Source organism: Curcuma longa, chromosome 18 (genome assembly GCF_044706935.1).
Source record: "Curcuma longa cultivar G26 ecotype Majalengka, Jawa Barat chromosome 18, ITB_CL_G26_1.1, whole genome shotgun sequence".
Taxonomy (NCBI): domain Eukaryota; kingdom Viridiplantae; phylum Streptophyta; class Magnoliopsida; order Zingiberales; family Zingiberaceae; genus Curcuma; species Curcuma longa.
This window is the reverse complement of record NC_133878.1, coordinates 438,626-457,395: the sequence shown is the minus strand read 5'-3', so window position 1 is coordinate 457,395 and position 18,770 is coordinate 438,626. Positions and strand designations below refer to the sequence as shown.

The 18,770-nt window shown below is 35.0% G+C and overlaps 1 protein-coding gene and 1 pseudogene across 1 annotated transcript; both read right to left on the bottom strand.

The window, feature by feature from the left end:
* Positions 1 to 2,810: 2,810 nt before the first annotated feature.
* Positions 2,811 to 4,135, bottom strand: LOC141812299 (uncharacterized; annotated as a pseudogene).
* A 6,010-nt stretch (positions 4,136 to 10,145) lies between these two features.
* On the bottom strand, positions 10,146 to 17,319 carry LOC141812099 (protein transport protein SEC16B homolog). Its single transcript, XM_074700146.1, has 11 exons — positions 16,794 to 17,319; positions 16,571 to 16,693; positions 16,120 to 16,284; positions 14,771 to 14,896; positions 14,555 to 14,689; positions 12,422 to 12,549; positions 12,227 to 12,338; positions 11,835 to 12,140; positions 11,569 to 11,685; positions 11,133 to 11,461; positions 10,146 to 11,048 (listed from the first exon to the last, which is right to left on the bottom strand). The coding sequence occupies exons 1-11, from the start codon at positions 16,902 to 16,904 to the stop codon at positions 10,535 to 10,537; spliced, it is 2,166 nt and encodes a 721-aa protein (XP_074556247.1). The 5' UTR covers positions 16,905 to 17,319; the 3' UTR covers positions 10,146 to 10,534.
* Positions 17,320 to 18,770: the final 1,451 nt, after the last annotated feature.

Below are 18,770 nucleotides of genomic sequence, written 5' to 3'. Positions count from 1 at the left end.
ACTCCACAGAATCCGGGTCCATTGCAATCTGGTGGAAACCCGATTTCAAATCAAATTTGGAATAAATTTTTGAGTTGCTAACCTTTTTTATAATTGTGTTGATCCTAGGTAGGCTGTACTGGTCTTTAAAAGTGTTGTCATTAAGGGTTCGGTAATTGAAAACCATTCTTTCTTTACCCTTAATCTCTTTGCCAGTCTCTGGATCTACTGATGTTCCGGACTGTACTATCATGGCCATCGTCCGATGTCTGCTCTTACTGGGTCTAATCACTTTCAGCTTTAGCAACTGATTCACATGTTTTTCAAAAATAGACTTTAATGCAGGAGTAATGTGTGAGAGAGGCTTATCTTGTATTGTAATGTCTGGGTTGATCAAGTCCAACTTGCACACAACCTTGTTCTTGGCCCAGTGTAATAGTGGATCCTCTCCGATGAATCCCTGCCTTCCTCAGTCTTTCAATCAAATGTCCATGTCTCTGCAATACCCTTGAGTTGTATGGATTAGAGACAAAATATATTTGCTCTTTTATTTCAATATATTCGTATTCATCCATTTGTAACTTCTTCCATGGCAAAGGCTGCAGTTTGATTAGTCACTATTGAGGTAATGTTATTATAAAATGTAACATTATTACCCTCAATGCGGACTCCTCCTTTGACACTTCGTATAAAATTGCACCCTAATACCATCTGTATTCCTTCACCCAAAGTCATGTCAAATAAATAAGTAAAGGGTATTCTAAACTTACTTTCTCCAATTCTCATATACCCTCCTTTCAGCTTCATGTTGATTGACTGCTTTGAGTTAACCCCGCTGATCATCACTGTATTTGCACTTCTTTCTAGTGAATTTTCTGGTATTGACTTTTGTCTATACAGCAGGTTGTTGCTCCTGTGTCCAGTATAGCATTAACAGAAAATGGAACAACTTCTGGAATTTCAAATGTTACCTTCATATTATATAATCTGTTGGCAACTCTCTCTGATGGTATTGTCCTTCAGAAATCTTTGAGACCATCAATTCTTCCAGATACACCACCTGCTCTTTGCCCTTTTCTCTTGGCTTTATCATGAAGTGTAAGCTAGGTCAGGTCTTCTGCCAGATCTTCAAGGCTTCTTCCTGACCTTTTCCTGAGTATTTCTAGCTCAATTTGAAGTCTTTGAATTTCATATTGTAAATAAGAAATATAATTGAGCAATTCTGGAACTAAAGATTTATTATCAAACCTTACTGGTGGTGGTGCTTCCACTTTAATCTCCAGTTTCAGGTAATAGTCTGCACAAAGTGTACATACTGTTAGTAGACATACCTGGCAGTGTCCTCTAGCTCTCTGGCTAGTATTTCTTCCACAAAATCTACATCTGATATACTGAGTATTAATTTCAGTATTGAACTCCCAGACATGCTGACACTGGTATTGCTCATCAGGAATTTCCACTTGAACTTGCCATCCAGTTTCTTTTCCCAGTAGTACAAATAATGATTCTGGTATTACACTAGTAGCAGAGTTGCAGTGCTGCTCCGTTGCCAGTTTCTCCTTCTGAAACACTGCAGATGGCATCTGAATCACTTTCTTCAGGATCAATGGAAACAACATCAAAATCTTCAGGGAGCTCAAGTTCTTCAAGCATGGCTATGCGCTCCTTGTTTCCGACTTTATTTTTGCATTCTCGGGCAAAATGCCCTTCTTCACCACATATAAAACATTTACATTTTCTTACCCGAGACTGGTCGTTCTGATACTTCTTTTTGATGACTCGGACATGGGTTTTATGTGGCTTCCCCTTATATGTTTGGGCCTTTCTGAGCCCAAATCTCTTCTTTCTGGGTTGTACATCATGCCTGTTAAGTGGAATTTGGGAGCAGAATTGGAAGTCCTTCGCACTCCTGTGCAAGGCGACCTACTTGCACATCTCCATCATCTCCTGATAGGCATGGTATATTCTAGGTAATACGCCTATCGTATTCCCTTTGTGCTTCTCTTGAAATTTCTTTTCCAGGTATTCTCCGATTAAGGGCGGCATCTTCTTGTAGAACTTACTGGACAATTCTTCGCTCAAGAATGCTCTTCCTGTCTTTGCTGCCAAGTTCTTTGTACATATTCATATAAGAAACCAAGTCTTTAGTGTTATAACAAACTAACCTTTCCAGGTCAAGATAAGCTTGGTTTTGTTCTGCCGTTGATCCTGAGGCCAGATCTTCAAGAGTAAACATTCTCCTGATTTGGGACAAAACATTTTGAGTTTCGTCCGCCGAATTGACCAATTTATCATATTGGTCAGGAAACATCATCCTCCATTGGATGAACAATTTCTTCTCTGTTTCCCCTAGAAGGTTTTCTATGTACTGGACCTTTGTTCTTTTGTCGGTCCAGATCTTGGAATCAACCACGTTTGTGGTTATTGACTCCCATCTTGAAATTACATCATTATAAAGGCCTATATTTGGAGGTAATACTAACATCGCACCTGTTTGTTGCTGTGCGGATGCGTCCACTGCTCTGTGTTATAGGCACTTCGTATTTTTCCCAACTTTGCTCCCATGTAAGACATGTCTTGGTACGGATTTGAAGTAGATGGACTTTCAGTAGCCGGAGCATACTGGGGAGGACCCATCATAGAGTCCTCTGAAGGGTTGTATGCCGATGATGCTGTAGAAGCTAGCACCCTCTGCACTTGTGCCTCCATTTGTACTGGGTAATCCATTATCAGATCCAACTCCAGATGAGCTAGCTGTATTTCATCTGCTTCTTCCAACTCCCTTGTTGTTCCTGTTGGAAGTCAGTTGCTTCTTCCAGCTCCCTTTGCTCCTACTGGAAGTCAGTTTCATCAGAAAAATATGTTTCAGAATTAGACTTATACCCACCACCTTCCGTGGAGAATGGGTTAGTCCATTCTTCTTCTGCTTTTGTCTCCGTATCATATATTGGCTCATCAGACAAGGCCAATATATGATCTGCGCCAAGCCATTTGAGTAAGCGTTGCTCATATTCATCCGGTTCTGGTGATGACACCGGATCTTCAGGTTTCTCGGATGGACATAAGGTTTGAATTACCGTAGTCCACTCTGGTGAGCTGATTGGCATCTGGCTTGTTGAGGGTTGATCTGATGAGGATGTAGATCCGAACCCGCCAAGTCCCCTTCTTGTGTCGGACAGCCTGGGAACCTACATCAGCTATGGTGTGGCAATCTTTGTGAAAATAATTTGAACGATTGCTTCGCCCCTTTTAAAATAAACTGGTTCAAATGTCAAATTAAAGACTAAAATCTTAATTTCACCCCGGTAATCACTGTCTATTACTCCTGCTCCTATGTGAATGCCCTTTTTCCAAGCAACTCCTGATCGTGGAGCAATCTACCATAATAGCCTTCAGGAATAGCCATAGCCAATCCTGTGCCAAGCAAGTCCCGATCACCTGCACCAATTTCACAATTTGCAATAATATGAAGATCATACCCTGCAGATCCCATAGTAGCCCTTGTTGGTATGATTGAGTTTGGACTCAATCGCTTAAATTCCACTATAGGCAGGACCTCTTCAATTGTGAGAACAGCCAATATCTCCTGCTCCGGAGAGCATATTTCTTCATCATTACTATTTACTTGAAACGACTGTTGCTCAGGGACTGCCATATATCCCTCAAATTGCAGGGATACACTTCCATCCATAAGAGCTCTAGAATGAACTCTAGTATGGGCCATAGGGTTCCTTTGTAGTGTTGACCTTAGAATCCATCGCTGCTGCTGGAGCTCTTCAGTTGTAAACCAGCTTCCTGGTAAAGCAATGACACCTCTACTGGCAAGATAGTCTGCAACATGTTGGACGTTATATGAAAAATTCGTGAAACTTGTGTTAGTAAATCGTCCGAGCATCATTCTTGTAATAAGGAGGTTGCTGGTTCCCCCTTGCCAGTGTTCATATCCGTGCGTCTGAATAGACAATTCTAGATGGTTAGAGAAATCTTCAATATTTAACATGAGATCAAGAATTACGTATGTCATCTGCGTTCCCCTGGATAAGTCCATCTCCATTGTTGCAATAATTGCATGGTCCCCTCTCCATCTGGTATCTCTTAAGACGACTAACGCCATAGTACCAGCGTCTCGTCTATGAAGTGTATATACCCTTATCATCACGAGGCCCACATGAATGTGGTGAAAACCAGCCTCTCGAAGGGCACGATGACTCTGATTCGTGACAAGTGGAAGATCTATTTGCCCGTTTTCTACACACAGGATGTCTTCTTCAGAATAGTGTTGGTACACCCGGTGTTGCATAGGTCTGTACCCGACTAAATATAATACTTCAGCTGTGCATTCTCTTGTTGTTAATATCATGACATGATTTAGTTGTTTAATACTTGTTGATATCATAAACTATTGAAAAACATCCTAAACTTAAATAAGTTTTCAAACATAAAAAAGGGAGAGATTGTTGATGCAATCATATCCCGAATATAAAGTTTCAAAGTTTGAAGAAGAAGTCCTTATAGGTTGGAAAATCGGATACAACACATGGAAGTCCAAGAAGGTAGAGAGCTAGATTCTTGGAAAAAGGAGAAAGCTTGAGAAAATCGTGGGACCTAATGCTATCAGGTAACCCTAAACTAATTCGAGCAAATAGAATGCTTTTAATACAACTGACCAGTTCGATTGTTGGATAGCAATCAATTGTTGAGATGCAATAATTGATTGGTAGTCAATTCACTGCCATGTGCTTGTGAATAGTTACACCAGTTGATTGTTAGGAAATAACAATCGACCGCACAATCGATTGATAACCGTTCTGTGACCATTGATAGTACCATCAATCAATTACTATAGTATATCAATCAATTGTTAGTCCCTACTTAATAGCCCGATCGATTCAGAACTCTTCTATATCGAACTCCAAGTGTATCAGTCTATTGGTAATTGTTATCAATCTACTGCTATGCCTGATAAACTCTGAGTTGTATCCGATTTTGTGTCATATTGTGTGGTTATCGTGCTTACATGCATTTGAGGATTTTTCATGGACTATTGTGCACATTCCAACTCCCACTGTAAATTACTAAATTCAATGTCTAAGGCAGGTGGTTTATTAGATTCACAGCTTGATTCAACTCATCGATTCAAAGATTTGCCCACACCTTTTGAGTGTTGTATGTTATTAAGATAGATTACTTAATGTAATTTCAACAATAACAATAATGATTTTACAAACAAAAGAACAACAATAGAATAATCTATAACATAAGAGCAAATATCAATTTAAAAAAGAAGATTTAAGATAAAATTTCAATGACAATCTAATAACAACATAGATTAAGATAAAATATTTCTCAAATAAAAGAAATATCAATTTATAATATACCAAATATCAATTTACAATAGACATACTATAAAATTTCAACAATAATAATAAAAATTCAGTAACAACAAGAATTTAGACACATTAATTTCCAATCAAAAGAACAAGATTTATAACACAGAAAGAGCATCAAGTTACTACAAATATATTATAAATTTCAACAACAACAACAATCCAATAATAATACGAATTTAAATAAAATAATTTTCAAACCAAAATATAAGAACAACACAATAAATATCAATTTACAACGAACTTACTATAAAATTTCAACAACAACAATAATTCAATACCAATAAGAATTTAGATACATTAATTTTCAACCCAAAGAACAATATCTATAACACAAAAAAACATCAATTTACAACAAACATTCTATAAAATTTCAAGAATGGTAGCATTCAAATAACAATAAAAATTTAGACAAAAATAATTTTCAAATCAAAATACAAGAACAATACAATAAATATTATTTAGAACAAACATACTATAAAATTTCAACAACAAAAATAATCCAATAACAATAAGAATTTAGACAGATTAATTTTCAACCCAAAGAATAATATCTATAACATAGAAAAAGCATCAATTACAACAAACATACTATAAAATTTCAACAACTACCCAAAAACAATATGAATTTAAACAAAATAATTTCCAAACCAAAATACAAGAACAACATAATAAATATAAATTTATAACAAACATACTATAAAATTTTAATAACAACAAGAATTTATACATATTAATTTCCAACCATAGAATAAGATATATAACACAGAAAAAATATCAATTTATAGTAAACATATTATAAAATTTCAACAACAACAATCTAATAACAATAAGAATTTAGACAAAATAATTTGTAAACCAAAATACAAGAACAACATGACAAATATCAGTTTACAATAAATATACTATAAAATTTCAACAACAAAAACAATCAATAACAACAAGAATTTAGAATAAATAATTTCAAACCAAAGAACAAGAACAATCTATAACACAAAAAAATATCAATTTACAACAAACATACTACATCATTTCATATACAAGAAATACAAACATACTACATAATTTCAACAACAAGAAAGAGGTTTCATTATAATTTGAATTTAGATAATATATCCCTAATTAATGGTACTGCAATCTCTATTATAAATTTATAAACGTCTTTTTACATGAATTTCATATTAATATTGTACAATAGATATCTAATATACTATATAACAAAAAAGTCACAACCATTCCTACAATATCACAAAATTAAAATAGTAAAAAGAATGTAATTACAATATACCATTGAAATTTACTAGTAATGCAGTAAATTTACTTACGTTAACATTTATTGGGGACAATAAACTTTAGTAAAGGCACATTAGTTAAGAGGGTGGTAATCTTGTAATCCATCATACATTTCCTTTAGTTTATCGCTAGAAAAAATTTCAATCTAGATAACTATGAGCATCGAATGCATAAAAATAAGTTTAAAAAGGTATAATAATATGTCATAGTGCTAGAATGTAAATTTAAAAGAATTTATACTCATCACCTCTACAAAATAATTATCATATTTAAAGTTATAACATAACGAATTAAAATAGTAGAAAGTTTTTGTGTCAGTGTCCAGGCCATTAAATGATAATGTGTTTGATAGGTATTTATAGGTATAAAAATATATCTAACTTATTGATCAAATGGATTCCTTTTGATAATTTGGTATAGAGTTGTTTGCCATAACTATTCAAATGATGACTTTAACATTCAATATATAATCAAAAATTAGTGTAATAATATCACAAACATGATAAAAAGTTATATGAAATTAAATTTTTACCATAAATCTGAAAGAACAATATATGGATTTATTGTATGACTTACTAGATGAGGATGTTTCCCTGAAGAGTAATGAAATATAAGTGTTTATTACCTCCCCATCTGTATAGATGTTGCCTAAGTTACATGAAAGGAAGACATTTATTGTCAATGAGTAATAGCCTTCCTCCCATATAAATTCAAAAGTAGGTCACTTCAAATTTTGAAGCACTGATATTGGGTAAGTAACATCTTCTTCTCATTTTTTTTTTTCTTTTTTGTTTCTTTAAATTTTGCTTTGAGACATTGTAAATAAACACAACACAATATATTTAACAAAAAAATGAAATCAATGAAAATGCAATTAATCTCGAACATAAATATTATTGCATAAATGTCAACTTACTTTAATAGCCTTCAATCTCATATCATTAATTTTTTTATCCCTTGCTTATATTTTATGGGCCTCCTCTTCTTCATCAATCTCGTCTGCAACGGAAATAGTCTTATTCTCTTCTTCTTGCATCTCAAAATCTTTAGTTCCAATATCGACTTTATCTCCAAGTTACCCTCCCCCCCCCCCCCCCCCCCCCCTCTCTTAACCTCCTTTAATTCTCTCATGGTCCTCTTCTTATAAGGGACCATCCCTAACCATTTAGGTATATCTTTCAAAGTGACCCTTAGGTTATAGCGACTTCTATCACATCCTCTTATTCTTATTACATTGGTTGAAACATCTTCAAGATGAGAATCTGGGTGTCTAATTGGATGATAGAAACCTTTACTTTTCAAAATAGTAACTAATTCTTTATTTAATTTAGCTAAATCTGAATTCTGAAGGGTAAAGATTTGGATAAATTTTTTCTTTTCAATGCAATATGGACATCCAGTTTCTTCTTATGATTCTATATTAATTTGTACAACTGATGTCTCATCCTATTATAGTGTAGACTCAAAGTGATGAGTGAGGGGGTTCAAGTAAATCAACTTCCTCAGATGGTAGGGAGAATATCAATAATAATCTACAAAATCAATAATGATACATAATTAATTAAAAATCTTAAATTATATAATATAAATTTAGAAATAGTTAAAATACGTATAATAGTTATTTGAGAATGTGAGATTCCTTATAACTTAACCCTTACTTTATTTATATGAGAATAAGTAGATTTCTACTTACTTATTCTCGATGCTACAATGTTGATTCGTTGTCAAATAGAGACATACTCAAGAAACCAAGCCTATGTCATAATTCAACAGTTAGATATTATTGCCTATTTATGAAAAAAAATTAACTAGTTAGTCAAAACTTACAACAAGTAGATCAACAAATCTCTTCATATAAAACAGTGAAAGGATAGGGCTAGGAGTCTTCAATAAAAAAATATTCTTAAATTTTGAGAGTTGAGGAGCTATATAATTAATTATATATTACCTCAACTCAATTATAACTTCTTAGGTTGTCCAAATCATCGACAATATTTATAAACTCTAAAGGTAACTTATATGTACTAGAAGCAAATAAAATACAAGAAAAAAGATATAAAATATAAATTTTATAAAATAACAAAATATCCTTATCTGAATTCATCTAGAGATAATATGTTGTCAGTAGGTTTCCCAATTTGGATCAATTAAGTTCTTTACTTGAAAAAATATTTTAAATAATTCATCAGAAATAATATTAGAATCCATCTATATATATATATGGGATTCCAAATAATAATGTTGCATCTTTCATTATAAAGGACATAGCCACATTGGAAAATTTAAATGTCATGTTTCCAAATCTCAATTCTCAAATATGTCAACTATTAATCCATTAAGTTGTAAAACTTTTAGTATGATGATAAATGGCATAAAGCGACTATTGTTTATAAGTCGAAAGTGTTTTTCATGAAGATGTATTCTTGAATGGATCCTTCCCTTCGTGGAAGTTTCAGAAAAAAATCCTATAAAATATTCTAATTTACTCATCTAGTATAATTTTTTTTCAAAGTTGATAATTATATATTTCTTCCGGAAGTTGATGCAATTTCTTGAATGTTCTATAGTAGAACAATACAATCAAGCTTTATAAAATACAATCGAACAATTTTTTGTAAAACTAAATTAAACTAAGTTTAGTCACTAGAAAAATAAGACAATTACAAAAATGCAAGGGATATGATCGGGTGATAAACACAGATATGATGAAAAATAAATAACATATAACCTAAAAAATATTACCTTTAGAGATGATTGTAAGTTAGAAACTTAAAGCTTCGATATTGTGTGAGGAAGTGATTTTGTAGTTGAAAGAAAAGTCACAAACCAGAATAAAATTTTGCCGGAGGAAGTTTGGTCGAAGGGAGATTATAGTTTTGATTCTCATAGCGTAGATGTCCAGATGAGCAGCTTTAGCCAAAGAGAATAAGGTTACGATTTCTCATTAGTGCTAGAAAATCACATTGGGACAACACCGGACCTCAAGGCTATCGAGGACCACCGAGGGAAAACAATAAAAGGTGTTGAAGGGGATGATGCAGGAGCTTGGGCACTGATGCAGGAGCTTTTGGCCCGTGATTGTATAATTTTAGGTTGAACGACGATGAAGAAAACTCGTCTAAATGGAGATGAAGGAGAATGGCCAAGAGATTAGGGTTTAGGAAAGATTTTTACGAATAAACTTAAATAGGAAATGGCGTCCAATGGCATCGAGAATTAGGGTCTTTACGAGAAAAATGATTTAGATTTTTTTTTTATTCAGACAAGCACATAGACAGGAGGGGTATAATAGAAAAATATATATATTTTTAAAATTATGAAACTTGGATAGGTGAAATGGGTAATATCGAAACTTATTCACACGGTTCAATAAAATAATACAACTTTTTAGAGCAATTGCCCAAAAAAAAAAAATTTAGCAAAACACAGAAAAATGTACAGTTTAATGTCCTCAAAACAAAAACAAGATGCTATTTCAAAAAACAATAAAATGCCACTAAATATTGAGCGTAAAAGATGTAAATTTTTGCTACTTCATCTGTTTCAAAATCGTTTTTCTTACAATAAAATGAGGGAAAAACACTACGCTTCCTAGGCCAGCCATCTGTTTTAATATATTTGTTGTGTGCAAATCAGTATGAGAGAAGAATAAATCAACAAATCATCTATACATCGGCGTCAACATGGTTTCATGTAGGACACCATATCATGTGACCTCAGGCATCCCCCATGGTCTCAAAAGTTACATGAAACATTTGGGAAGATCACATATTTCTCATTAGCCGTCCCTCAAATTCAGCACCCCGTCCTCTTAGGTTTTGCAGGACAGATAGAGTTGAAGAGCCCAAGCTACTTGTTCCGGATGCAGCTGTGCGCTAGAGTTCGACCTCTTGAAGGTCATCCCCAAGGGAAGTACCATTCTGCTGAAAAGATGAGCTGCTGACCATGCTAGTCTGCATACTGTGAGTGGGTGAGAATATTGTGGGGCCATGGCCTAAGTTTGCACCTGTTGTGGTCTGATTGAATGACTCGAAATTCCCACTCCAAGATGCTGCTCTCGATCTGGATACATGAGCATTATTGCTACGAGTGGTAATATTGTTCATGCTTGGAAATCGCTGGATGGAAGATGAAGCTGATGGCGGTGAGGAAAAGGATGCCTCTCCTATTGCTGTTTCTGCTGGATCTTCACCAGTGGTGATATCTTTGTTGTTTTCACCAGCTGCATCAGTTGGTTTTTCATCTGTAGTTGCAGGTGCTGCGGGCACAAAGAATTTCGCACCAACCAATGGACTTGCTGATGGAACTGCAGGTGACTGAAAAGTGTTTCTGAAAGCACCACTGCCATCACCAGCACCACCGCCACCCTTGTTGAATGTATCAACATACCTGCGTGAAAACTATCTTAACATCCCTAGCCTAGAGAATTTTCCATACAAAATATAAATAAGAAAAAATGATGAGCAGGCTTACCTCGACCGAACTCCCATTCTGCCACGGGCTGAGAACTGATTTTGGCTAGGTGGAGTTGGTGGGATTGCAGACTTATGTTCCAATGGAGTCAAAGGTTTATCTGCTGTTCTGCCCTTATCAGCAAGACTTTCCGGCTTCAAAGTATCATTGACTATGTTGTCACTCTTGAAAGTACTACTAATCTTGTAATTTGGCATACCATTCTGGAATGATGTTGCTGTTGGAGGCGGGGGAAGGGGGGACTCCTCTGCTGGAGGATCAGCTCCTTCCTCCACCCATCTCTTGAGCTTTTCATCATAATAGAACTTGTTACTTTCACCCAGTTTTGCCTTCACGTTGTGAGAAGCAGAAGCAAACAGTGAGCCCGAGTAACATGAGGTGTGTGAAGAAGAATATGTATGTTCACAAACAAATCATGTCAAGGAGAATTAAATACCTGGCGGTGGGATCTTGACACCCACCCCATGGTTTTCTGAAGAAGTTGTGAGCCAATGCGTCCAAAGCGTGAGCCACCAGTTGTAGTTTTGCTTTGTGCATCGTCTGGGCTTGAATCCTTTGATAATGTTCCAAAAAAGTTAGTAAAAAAACAACTAAGGTTCCTTCACCAAAATATTTTTTAAAAAAACTTGAAATGGAATCAATTAAAAGGAATCATATTCCCTAAGCAATTGCTTTCATTTTCATCAAAGAGGAAAATTCTACCTGTTTTGGGGTTCGACCGAAATCAGGCTCTGAAACACTTCTATTGTGCCTAATGGCTTTACTATTATTACTTGACCACTCAGTCATTGTCTCCACTGATGCTGACGGAACTAAAGAAGCCATGGCCATTGTTGATTGGCTGTTTGATACTTTAGGGGCAATAGAATAGGTTTCTTTGTCATTTACATTCCCCAATGGCAGAGGCGGAAGAGGTGGTGCACCAATCATGCGATGAATAGATCTATCAAAAGAAGTAAACAACTTGCCAACTATATTTGCGGGAGCCAAACTTGAACCATAGCCGCCCTGGAAGTGAAAAAAAGCATCAGGAAAAAGAAAATGCAAAGGCAGCAAAAATTGGAAAGAATTATTGGGTTCCCCTAGAGAACTACTTGTTGGTGGGTACGCAGTCTATCCTCTAGAGAGCCTAACACTGATTTCCACATTTCAAGCTCAGAAGTACGAGCAGAACTCTTCAACAATTTTGAAGCAGCTTGACAGTACCTGCATTAACTAATACGTTAGGCGCATTATAACTAATATGTTAGGCAAGAAGGATGGCAGAAACACAGAATCTTACTACTCACTTCAATGAATCTGAAATCCTTCCCACTTCTGCCAGCATGTAGGCATAAATTATCTTGTATGGCTGGAAAGGTAGTAGGATGAACTGAGAATTTCCTTGCACCTTTGAATACTCATAAAGTTCTGTTCTCTGTACAAAGGATTGAAAAAAATTAACTGTTTGTCTGGTTTCAGCATATGTAGGCCCTGATGGCAGGAACTAGAGCATGTATAGTTGAATTTCATTTCGCAATAAGCAATAAGTATTGTGTACAAGTGGGACCAAAAACTGACTTGAATTGTATAAAAGTAATCTTTATGATTCATTATTGCAAGCACAGAAGTTTCTCCTAATATTTGTACATCAGAAAAGAACTAACTAGCAAACATTGAACAATCACAATGCAATATAAGTGCTTCTGTGACAAATTCAGCAAGCAACATTAAGAATTATTCAATTCATAGGTCTCATTGATCTTAACATCATATTTTACTAGAGCTTTAAATACAAAGAAACCAGAAGACGTTCCCAAGTAACATATGATGGTTGTTCATGAGCATCTGACTTTTGTATAAGCTCTTCTGTGACAAATTCAGCATGCAACCTTAAGAATTATTCAATTCAAAGGTTCATTGATCTTAACATCATATTTTACTTGTAACTATAAATATACAGAAACCAGAAGATGTTCCCAAGTAATGTATGATGGTTGTTCATGAACATTTGACTTTCGTATAAGTGCTTATGTGACAAATTCAGGGAAGCAACATTAAGAAATATTCAATTCATAGGTCTCATTGATCTTAACATCACATTTTACTTGTAGCTATAAGTATAAAGAAACCAGAAGTTGTTCCCAAGTAATTTATGATGGTTGTTCATGAACATCCGACTGTCGAATGTGCGCTTCCATGACAAATTCAGCAAGCAACATTAAGAATTATTCAATTCATAGGTCTCATTGATCTTAACATCATATTTTACTTGTAGCTATAAATATAAAGAAACCAGGAAATGTTCCCAAGTAATGTATGATGGTTGCTTATGAACATCTAACTTTCATATAAGCAACTGAAAAATAAATGAACCAAAACTCAGAAGTTTTAAACATAAATCAAGAATTTACAGCAAGAGTTCTAGAAACCATAAACTAGTTCTTTTTGTGTTTAAAAGTTACAATGAAGGGTAAGATGCCAAAACACTAGGGATATCTTCCATCATGTCTCCACCAAGGTTCAAAATTTCAAGGCATGTCAAAGTTTCAATTTATGACCTAATGATAGAATTTGGATACCGTATCATGTTGTACCGATAAAATTTAATACTTTTTTAAATATAATATATATTAATTTAAAAATAATTTTATTAATATTTGATTACTATAGATGCTTTTCCCAATAATTTGTCTCCATCTTCTCCTTAAAAAGGTGTTTTTTCTTAGTCTTTGTAACAATCCTTAGTCTTTGTTGTTTATTTTGTAAATGGACGAAGACGAAAGAGATAAAGAAATTACTGAAAGGGAAAGGAATTAACTGTAAAAAAAATAAAGCAAAAGATGAAAGAGAGAAAGAAATTAACTGCCTAAACCCTAAAGCCCTCTGAACCCTAAACCTAAAAAGATGAAAATAGAGGGGAAAAAAAGAAAGGAAAGAAAATAAAATAAAAACAGGGGTTTGCCCACAACCGAGCGAGCCCACCGCGACCTCGTGGTGGCCTCAAAACACAACATCACATAGACCTCCGTGAGGCCGTTGCCGCCTTGCTGCTCAGCTTGGAGGGTGTCAAAATGATTTCAGTGTCAACTAGTGGACATAACGGTAACATTCCACCCGTCAACTGACATGGCTCTGTATCACAAGCCTTGGTCTCATCTCTCAAGAAAGCAAGTAACATAGGTGAAGTAACCATACTTGAGTGCGGATATGCAACAATGAACGTAGGTTAACCATTATGACAGTGATGCACAAAGGTTGCAAGCAAACATGGACTTAAAAAAAGGGCCCTTTGACTAAATACATGCAGTTAATTTTTCAGTCTCAGAGAGGGAAGAAAAGAAACACAAACTATTCAACTTCAAACATCATATAAAAAACTGAAACCAGCAAGCACCATACAAAGAAAAGCAGAAACTGAAATAGTTACAACATAAAAACACCTGAATTGCATCAGGTGTGGCATATGTTCTTGGATATCTCAAGTGATCAGCACCAATAAGACAGAGTCTTGCAGTCTCAGTATATGGTTCAATATTTGCTTCAGCAACCAAGTAACAAGTATGAGCTGCAGTTACCTGCATCGATATGAATTAGGAGAGTAAACCAGATTAAATATCTATAATCAGACAAAAAATAATAAGCAAAAGCATACCAACCTCTCCTCTGTCCTTCCATAGACAGTCTCCCAAATGAATAATTACCAGTTCATCATCTTTTGTTCTATTTGCAGTTATAATTGCTAAATTCTCTTCCCATTTATCCAACATCCCACTGGGCTGAACCTGTCAAGTGCTAGAGAAGTAAATGAGAACCAAAACTGAATGCTGAAACATGCCAAATGGAATTTCATATTACAAATCAACCATAAACAAAGTTATAAAAATAATAATTGATTGAGAAAGAAAAACACTTTAGGATATCAAAGTTTCTGGAATCATTTATAAGTTAATTATGTTGAACTAATATTTCATCTCTAAGATGTTTGAGGAGAATCACCAATGACAATATAATGCATTTGACAGAGAATTTGTTGTAAGCCAATTTGGGAGCATGAGGAATTGGTAACATCTGCAAATATCATGATTATAGGCTATTGTGGAAAACTAAAATCCCAACAATCTACAATCATGAATCTAGTTGAAGCAACGCTCAGTGATGCACTTTTAGAATTCCCAGTACTTTCTGCTTTAACAAAAATAAATATAATCAAAGATTTATGTGTTTAAAATCCAAGAACTTGAGATATACAGATGCTTTTACATATGAATGGCATAATGGTTCAAAAGTGAAAATCCATAGGAACAACAAGAATGGTGTTTGATGCAGATATGATCAGATCTCTACAAATATCTCACCATATGTTTACTGCCTTGGTTATTAAATAAGAAATGGCAAAACCGACCCTCTTCTTCTCTCTTCCCACCTCCTTTCCCTCCTTTTCACTACCCAGGTAAATAACTTCATTGCCTTCTCTTCTACCTCTTGTCCCTACCCTTCCACTAACCTCTTTCCTCTCCTTCCCCTCCAACTGCAGCCCTAGCAAGTAAAATGACCCTCAGTGTTCTTTGATCCACTTACTGTACACTGTCAGAGATTGTCAGTGACTTTATCATTTTACCAAACAAGGTAATGTGAAATCATCCACAACCTTATTTACCTTGACCCCCCCCCCCCCCCCAAACAATCCTAAATCCTATTACCAGTTATACACAAAAAAAAAAAATACTAAGAAAGAACATGCAAATGAAAGTGTGACTGGCAGTCAATTATCAAGGGTGGGAATCACGTAAAAGGTGCAACAACATTTCTATTAATTGAAGTCATGAAATATGATATAAACATTTGTTCCTTGCTGCACCAATCATATTCATTGGGTAGACCAGAGATTTATTTTCAATCAAATAAGATATCAATTTTACCTTGAAGAAGGGAAGAATAACAGAACATTCATCTTGAAGCAAAATTAGAAGTTAATTTCTAAGTACAGATTGAATTATTCAATCACCTTTGCCGGCTGCATAGGTGAAGCCAAAGGTAAGCTATTAACTGCATTCTCCATTGGTAAAAACACATCTGCAGGTTGTCCAGCAATAAGCAGACACAGTGATCGTAAAGGTGACCCAAATGCAAGCTGATGTTGTGCCATCTTCCTTACTGTGTCAACATAAAACTGCAACCAAAAGTGTTAGACCAATCAGAGCTCAAAGAAGAATAAAAACTTCGCATTATAAAAATGAACAGAAAACAGATATTATCTAAGATCAAATTGAATCCAACTAAATGAGCCGTCTTTTTCACTGTCGAAGCATGGAACTATAACTAAATTATGAGATCCATCAGAATAATCAAGAATTTTTCCCATCTGAAACATGAATAAGAAACAAATATTATCTACAACCAAATCAAAAAATCAACTAATTTTGCAAGTGCAGAGAAGAAAGCACAAGTATACACACCTTGTCTCCAAACTGGGCAGCAAGAACAAGAGCAGGGCCCCATAATTGACCTTCTTGAGCAAATTGGAGAGCCTCCCTCCTCTTACCAGAAACAAGAAGGCTTTGCACCATAGCAGCAGTTGCCTGAAAGAAGTTGACAGAACAGAGACTTTCACAGCAAGTTCACTAGATTATACGAAATTATTGGGGGGGTGGGGGGGAAACTCAGATGAACTCAAGGTACCTGAAGTTGGCTCTCTGATGGAATATTATTCAAACAATAATCATATGAACCATACCCTCCAAGAGGAGCACTGCTTATTTTTGACGAAGCAAAAAGATTGCATACTTCCATTTCTGGACCATTAACATCCTACAAGCAAGAAAATTATACTGAAGGTACAAGAAATTGCTAAAACCTGAAGAATTCTAAGATAAAAATTAATGAGGAAGTATAGTTCACACTTAATAGCAAGGACATTTTGGTATTTTCTTAAATGTATGCATGGCTCAGATAGACATGCCAGAACAGCTTGAAAAATTAGCTCTTCACATAAGGAACAAATGACAACTAATACTTATACTCCTTAAAGAAGACCTCTGTTTGTACTTGTCTACTAACCTACAGCATCCTCCTACACAAGGGTATCTTAAATATAGTACAGTCCAAAAAGCTCTCATCAGCTGTAGATGCTAAGCAACGGATTGAAAAAAAAAACACTAAATCAGCCAAACTTTGGTTAAGGTGATAGTTAAATAGTATCTGTCAATCCAAGTGCTACTACTAATTTATCTCGAAGTCAAAATTTCAGGACAGTTTCCTATCTTGTAGAAAATCCAGGTTAGCATCAGTGATTTTTGTAAATTAGCTCATTCAATCCCAGAAACACGACAGATCTGATCAGCTCTGGTAGCTGTTGAATTCAGATGTTTTATAGATGCAGACAGAAGCACATGGACCGCTTCCAGTATGTGGTCAAAAAGGAAAAAATATTTGTGCCAACATGCTGGGTATATTATCTTCAATAAGCAAAAAATGATCTCCCAACAGTCGAAGACTTATGCATCAGTCCACTAATGGGTGTATGCATAATTAGGGTCTTTAGAAGAAATTTCTTTGTATAACATAACCAATGATAAGACCCTATTGTTTCTACCTCATATTATAACAATGTTTATCCTATTTAGGTTATTGGTTGAAACAAAAATCATCTCACTTGTACCAAAATAAAAGAACACAATTTGTTGAAGATAGTAAGTTCATAGGGCTGACAGCTGAACCAAAATCAATGGGCAAATCTTACTTCAACTAGTAAACTTCTGATGAAAGAAATTAGAAAAATCTCATCCTAAGAAAATATTGCATGTAAGCTATAGCACGAATTTTTTCACAATGATGATCCTGTGAAAAATTCTACTTCAGTTTCTCCACAATGAAGCTTTGCAGTCCCATTTGTCTTCTCATTTTAGGTTACCCAAATTCATCCTTGATTTGTTTTGCTTAGTTCCACTCATAAAAGGTGGTGATGATAAAATATACCGAACAACTATGAAACACTGTTTGGTATATCTAAAAAACCAATCAGATTGGCAAAAGCTAATTAATCAGAGGGGGAGATGCAGCTGAAGAAGAGAAACTGCCTAGATCCTCATCCTTCAGATATGTTACACAAATCTGTGTCTAAAAAGTGAGCACAATCACCATCATAATCAAAAATTTTAAATATATATATATAGTCACTCTTGTTAGCTTCAGGAAATGGATAAAGAATCTTACAACCAGTAAATTGGTTCCTAATTCAAATATCTAGAACTGGAAGTGCTTAAACGGATCGACAACATGTCTTTGCTGTTCCAACAACAACATTCTTTGAAAAGAAAAGACCGTGCATTAGGAAAACCAATAACAACGATGTCTTTAAGGTGGAATCCATATTCTTGTGGCAATCATCAACCAGAATGACTGCCACCAAAGCATTATCAGGCCAACCTACACCATGTTTGTTGATGATTTAGCTTTCCATATTACTTACTGAAATAATGATATGGAATAGAACTAAGAGGTCAGAATAGAATTTCCATATGAATCAAGTTGCACCATGGTATGGTGAAAAATTGTTATTATCTAGATATGAGAACTCCAACAGAACCAAATATTAATTCCATAAAAATGAAATGCAAGAATAATGGTTATATAACCATTCGAAGAAAAAATTTGCAG